Consider the following 6,911-nt stretch of genomic DNA (forward strand, 5'->3'; position numbering starts at 1 on the left):
GCCTGAAAGATTTAGTATTTCCAAAATAGCAATATTATCCAAATTGATCTACAGATTCAACACAATCCCACTTCAACTTCCTTCTTTTGAAGAAATGGACAAGTTGAGATTCATATGGAAATGCAAGGGACCATGAATAGCCAAAACAAACTTGAAAAGGAAAAAAAAGAACAAAGTTGGAGGATTCACACTTCTCAATTTCAAAATTTATCACAAAGCTACAGTAATGGTATAGTGCTGGCATAACAACAGAGATATAGATCAAGTGTGCCAAGATCATTCAATAGGAAAAGAATAGTCTTTTCAACAAGTGATGCTGGGACAAATGGGTAGCCACATACAAAAGAATACAGTTGCACCCCTACCTCACACCTCTACATAAAAACTAACTTTCAGAGAATCAAAGACAAAAGTATAATACCCCCCAAAAAACTCTACAAAGGACACCACAAAGTGAAAACAGCCCATGGAATAGGATAACTTAATAATAAAAAGAGAAATAAATCAATTAAAAAATGGGCAAAGGATCTGAACAGACATTTCTCCAAAGATATACACATAGCCAATAAGCACATGAAAAGATACTCAACATCATTAGGAAATGCAAATCATAATGACAATGAGGTACAACATCACATCCACTAGGATGGACAGATCAAAATAATACATAACAAATTTTTTACGTGAGGATGTGGAGAAATTAGGGTCCTTGTACAATGCTGTAGGATATTATGTACAACTAGAGGCCCGGTACATAACATTCGTGCACTGAGGGTGGGGGTTGGGGGGAGGGTTGTCCCTCAGCCTGCCTGCGCCCTCTCACAGTCCAGGTCTCTCGCTCCTTATGGCCTACCTGCAGCAGAGGCCCCTGCCACCGCCAGCTGTGAGCCATGAGCCAGGCTTCTGGCTGAGCAGCACTTCCCCTATGGAAACGCACTGACCACCAAGGGGCAGCTCCTGCATTGAGTGTCTGCCCCCTGGTGGTCAGTGCACGTCATAGCGAACGGCCATTCTATCATTTGTTCAATTTGCATATTAGGGTCTTTATTTTATAGGATGATCTAGCACTTTGAAAACAATGTGGCAGTTCCTTAAAAGTTTAAACATAGCGTTACCATAACACCAAGGAATTCTACTTGTCAGTCAGTATATACCCAAGAGAAATGAAAATAGCCTATAAAAAAGCTTGTACATGAACGTTCATAACTACATTGTTCTTAACATGCAAAAAATAGAAACAATCCAAATGCTCATCAATTAATGAACTGATAAATGAGGCATATTCATACATGAATTACTTTATAGCAAAAACTAATTACTGATAGTGCTTTCTAATAAAATTGATCAGTGATGCTTTCAAGGAAATATCTTGATCAAAAGAAGGAAAATTAAAAAAAAATAGTATAAACCATGTAGCTTTACATTTGAGTTGGAGCTGCCATCCCATAGGAACTGCCCTTTTGGGGGACACTCTACATTGTGACTACTGAACTGATGACTTCCGACTGAAAATTAAAAACATTGTTTAGACTTAGTGTCACTATGTCAGCTTATCTCCACCAACAGAAATGCCTTCCTTCTACTGATATAATTTTCCCCTTCCCTTTCTCATAAATGCCTTTTGCCTTTGTCTCCTAATCAAAACACTTTTTAGGTTTCTGCCTGAATCAGTGCTTTCAGGAATAGCTTAAAAAAAAATCTCATATAGGTACAACCTTAGTTTATTTGTTCTGTTTATTTTAATTTCTAAACTTGAATTTTGTAATCTAGAAGTATATGCCAAGTTGTGAAGGTTTTTTTTGTTTTGGTTTGTTTCTGTTTTCAGATTTATTTTTATGGGACTAGTATATTTTGTGAGAAGAGGATAATAAATATGTATTAGTTTAATTAAAAAAAAAAAGAAAAAAATCTCAAATAAGTGCTTATTACCTCTTAAAAAACAACAACAACAAAAAACCCCCGAAGTACTGGTGTTATGACATGCAAAGAAGGTAATCCCAAAGGACCATATGTTGTAGGATTGCACTGATCTGACATGTTCGGTGCAGGTAAATCCACACAGACAAAAATATACTGGTGGTTGCCTAGGGTCGAGGATGTTTGGGGAAATGAAGAATGAATGCTAATGGCTATTTTGGGGGGTTTTTTTGAGGGAAGCGGTAAGTATGTTCTAATATTAACTGTGGTGATGGCTGCACAACTCTAAATATAAAAAAACTACTGAGTTGTATATTTTAAATCGGGAAATTGTATGGTATGTGAATTGTATCCAAATAAAGCTGTTTATATATTTAAAAAAAAAAAACAGTGAATAACTTTATACAAATAATTAAGTTGCTTATATGTATGAAAATTTACATCATAACTTCCTAAAAAAGCTAAGGTTGTTTTTAGTTTAAGTACCCATTTTGGTGATATATACTTGGCAAAACCAAAATGCTAGCACGTACAATCTGACACAGAAGGTACTCAATAAATGTTTATAGCCAACAATTATAAAACTAAACCTAATGGTATCTTTTCTTTATTTTATTTTGTATTGGTTTTGGGTGTTCAGCTTAGTTATTAGACAATCTTAAGCTTTAAGTGTTCCCCTCGATAAAAAGGGGCATCAGGCCCTGACTGGTTTGGCTCAGTGGATAGAGCATCAGCCTGTGGACTGAAAGGTCCCAGGTTCGATTCCGGCCAAGGGCATGTACCTGGGTTGCGGGCACATCCCCAGTGGGGGGTGTGCAAGAGGCAGCTGATTGATGTTTCTCTCCCATTGATGTTTCTAACTCTCTATCCCTCTCCCTTCCTCTCTGTAAAAAAATCAATAAAATATATTTAAAAAAAAAAAAAAGGGGGGGGGCATCAGGTTTGGCATACTCTTCATCTTTGTTCCTGTATTAAAAATTCAATTTTGAATTTACCTTATAAGATTGAAATCAAGTCTGGCCATGTCAGCATTATCTTCTGGGATATTACGAGCCAAGATTCCTAATTTAACAAAGTTAAAATATTAGTTCAAAAAACAAGCCAGAATAAGGCATTTCTTTCTAATATAGTCCCTCAATCAAGTTGAAATTTCTAATATAGCCTAGTTAAGAATACCAAACACATAGTTAAGATTAGTGGGTATATTTAAAAATCTCTTTTTGCCCAGCCAGTGTTGCTGAACACTGACCTATAAACCAGGAGGTCATGGTTTGATTCCGTCAGGGCACATGCCAGGGTTTTGAACTTGATTTCCCAGTAAGGGGCAGGAGGCAGCTTATCAATGATTCTCTCTCATTATTTGTTTCTCTTTCTTCCTCACCTCTTCCTCTCTCTTCCTCTCTGAAATCAATAAAAATATATTTTAAAAAAGTATTTTTTATCAGTTCCTGATTCCTCTTTTTAAAAAAATTTTTATTGAATTTATTGGGGTGACATTGGTTAATAAAATTATATAGGTTTCAGGTGTACAGTTCTACAATACATCAATTACTTATTGTATTGTGTTTCATCACCCCAAGTCAAGTCTCCTTCCATCAGCATTTATGCTCACTTCTTTCCTCTTTTCTTAACAAAATGTAAAAGGAATTTTCCCATAACTGTTGCCAGTTTCATCTATGTGCTCCAATAAGTAAATGGCTTGTCTTAATTCTTAGCCTTACAGCCTTTTATTCTGCCATATTTTACTGTAACTGGTAAGTTAGCAATATACTTGTTTTTCACTATTTTTGAATGATATGCAATTTGTTGTCTCAGATGAATGAACAAAGTAAAGTACTTTGAAGAATTCTTTTGAAAGTCAGTTATATGGTCATGCTGTATGCTAAGTTTGAATAATGATAAAATCTTTTCACTCATAAGATCAAAATATTTTCATTAACTCCAGCAGGAACTATCACTAAGTTAATTCTCAGGTTAGCACTAACAGCAAGCAAAAGAAAACAATCTGAATTCATCACATAAAAAGCAAACTAGATTTTAAACAAGTTCTAATGTATTATGAACTTTAGCAGCAAATGTTGACACAATCACTATAACCTACAGATTTTTTCCCTTTTCTTTGTTTATTCTATAAAGTAATCAACTAAACTATCCTGAAAACCACTAATTATTTTAAATTGAAAATACCCACTACATACCGGCATGGACTGCAGGGTGCAAGGTTTTCACACGGCCCCCTAACATTTCGGGAAACCCCGTCAGCTCAGAGACATCTCTGAAAATAGATAAACAGAACATTTCTCCTCTTTCTACTTAACTGTCACTCACATTTCACACTATTCCACAGCTTCTTCTAACATTAAGCCTACTGTTTTCATTTTGAGAAATTTTTCAGCACCTGAATTTTCAAAATTCTGAGTAGATTAAGGAGAGCCATTTGCAAATGACTGAATTTTCCCAAGGACATCCAGTTCCAATATAAAGAGGGTTGGTGACATTATGATTTCCAATTTAAAATTCACTCTTCCAGAGTCCTGGCCCAGTAGCTCAGTTGGTGAGAGCATCCTCCAAATATGCCAACCTTGTGGGTTCAATCCCTGGTCAGGGCACATACAAGAAGCAACCAATGAATAAGTGGAACAACAAATCGATGTTTCTCTCCCTCTCTCTCCCCCCCCTCTCTCTTTCAAATCAATAGATTAAAAAATTAACTAGAAAAACATTTTTTTAAAAAATTCCCTTTATTTCCTGGTCTGTTGGTTGTCATCCAGTGAACCAAAAGGCTGACCATTCTATTCCTGGTCAAGACACATGCCTGGGTTGCAGGCTTGATCCCCTGTAGGCAGGGGGCAGCTGATTGATTTTTCACTTTCCCTCTAAAAATCAATAAAAATGCTTTCAAAAAATTCTCTTTCCCAGACTTTAAAAAATAAAATTCAGCTTCTCCAACTGAGGATAACTGTTAAAAAAAGAAAAGGCAGATCTATACTGAGTTGGTGTAGGGATTACGTGAGTTAATATATATTTAAAAGTGTTAACGGTGAGCCTCACTTTAATAGGAAACATATTGACATTCCCAAATTTAAAAAAAAATATATCACCACAATGGGGTTACACCAGGAATAGGTAGAGGTACAGATAGACAAAAAACAAGACTAAAGAGTTGATAAATATTTAAACTGGAGGATAAGTATGCAACACGAGGGCTCATACTTTTCTCTCTTTTTATGTCTGAAATGTCTCCATAATACGAAGTTTGATGGAGAGGGAAAGGGGATACAGAGAGGACCTTTCTTAACCTGAAGGGTCCAACTACAAACAACCCAACATGGGGACAACGGAAAGAACAGTTCAGACTTTGGATTCTCACCGCTCCACCTCCCATGATTCTTAGGGGTTGTGGTGCAAACATCAGAGTGGTGCTGCAAAAAGACTTTGGAACATATACTGTAAGGCATGTTTGCCATATGAACTTAGTGGACTTAGGGAAGCGGTGTACTGTCCACTTAGGGCAGGATTACAAGATGGAAAAGGTAATCCTTGACCTCTCCATGGATCTAGAGGTCAAGTAGCAACATCTCCAACATGACAACAAAAGCAGACAGGTCTTTCACTCCTTTGCTAAAATATATTTCAGGATGGGGATGGCCTTCCTCCGAATTCTCACATCAGTTTATTAAAGCCTTTTTCATTTTCTACATTTTCAGCGGTTACTCTTTCTCCCGCTAGAATGCCAGCTCCTTGATGTCAAGAACTGCACCCTGATTTTTCTTTTGCTTATTATTCCTTCTCCCCGTCACTTCGGTGGGTTAATGAATAGATGTGGATGAAGGAATGAATGAATGATAGATTTTATGACTTCATATGGGGACCAAAGATGCTAGCAGCGGTTCTCAACCTGTGGGTCGCGACCCCTTTGGCGGTCGAACGACCCTTTCACAGGGGTCGCCTATTCATCCTGCATATCAGATATTTACGATTCATAACAGTAGCAACACTACAGTTATGAAGTAGCAACGAAAATACTTTTATGATTGGGTCACAACATGAGGAACTGTATTTAAAGGGCCAGAAGGCCCTAGCCGGCTTGGCTCAGTGGATAGAGCATCAGCCTTCGGACTCAAGGGTCCCAGGTTCCATTCCGGTCAAGGGCACATGCCTGGGTTACAGGCTCAATCCCCAGAGCGGGTTGTGCAGGAGGCAGCCGATCAGTGATTCTCTCTCATCATTGATGTTTCTATTTCTCTCTCCTCCCTTCCTCTCTGAAATCAATAAAGAAATATATTTAAAAAGTAATAATAAAGGGCCAGAAGGTTGAGAACCACTGTCAGGGAAGGGAGGCAGGCTTGAATCTTGATGTCAACAGTTTCCTAAAGAGCCAGTCAAAACAGACTATGCAAATTATAAACTCTGTGGTGCAAAACAGCCCGCCCCAGTTAATTTCTTACAAGAAGTGGTTTGGAAGGGGGGCCCTGAAATGAGGACATCCGGGGCTCTAAGCCCTAGCTCCGCTCCTTCCGTAACTGTAACCTGGAGCAGCACCTTCCTCTTCTATGAAGGGGCCAGCAGCGCCCCAGCCTCACAGCACTGGAGGCGCGGGAAAATAGCGGGCTGTACCCACAGTGCCAGGCCCGCGTTACTTTCTGATGGGACTTAACCTGCACACTAAGTTGTGCCTTACCTGACTGCCAGACCCGCATCCCTGAGAGCTTTTGCGGTCCCTCCAGAAGCGACCAGACTCAAACCCACAGAAGTGAGGTTCCTGGCAAATTCCACGAGGCCGGTTTTGTCAGAGACACTGAACAAGGCTGAAAGAGAAGACGTGTTTTCCTCCCCAGTCGCTGTCCAGGACAGCATGTTCTTCAGGGCCGTGGGATGGGGTGCGTTTGGGGTAGGGCAGTCACGGATCTCAAGCCACCATCACCTCCGCCCACACCACCCCCGGCCCAGACTCGGGGCCTCATTCTGATCTCAGGCAGCCGCACAACGGCGGG

At 39.2% G+C, this 6,911-nt stretch overlaps 1 protein-coding gene across 1 annotated transcript in view; it reads right to left on the reverse strand.

Moving 5' to 3' along the window:
* ATIC (5-aminoimidazole-4-carboxamide ribonucleotide formyltransferase/IMP cyclohydrolase) overlaps positions 1 to 6,875 on the reverse strand; it is a 28,697-nt gene extending 21,822 nt beyond the window's left edge. Inside the window, exons 1-3 of the mRNA XM_006778959.2 lie at positions 6,599 to 6,875; positions 4,116 to 4,192; positions 2,913 to 2,979 (exon numbers count right to left, since the gene is read on the reverse strand). Of these exons, the coding sequence (XP_006779022.1) occupies positions 2,913 to 2,979; positions 4,116 to 4,192; positions 6,599 to 6,774 (320 nt within the window). The 5' untranslated portion in view covers positions 6,775 to 6,875. The remainder of the gene's footprint in view (positions 1 to 2,912; positions 2,980 to 4,115; positions 4,193 to 6,598) is intronic.
* Between the last annotated feature and the right edge of the window lie 36 nt (positions 6,876 to 6,911).

The sequence above is a fragment of the Myotis davidii genome, unplaced genomic scaffold, assembly GCF_000327345.1.
Source record: "Myotis davidii unplaced genomic scaffold, ASM32734v1 scaffold268, whole genome shotgun sequence".
Classification (NCBI taxonomy): Eukaryota; Metazoa; Chordata; class Mammalia; order Chiroptera; family Vespertilionidae; genus Myotis; species Myotis davidii.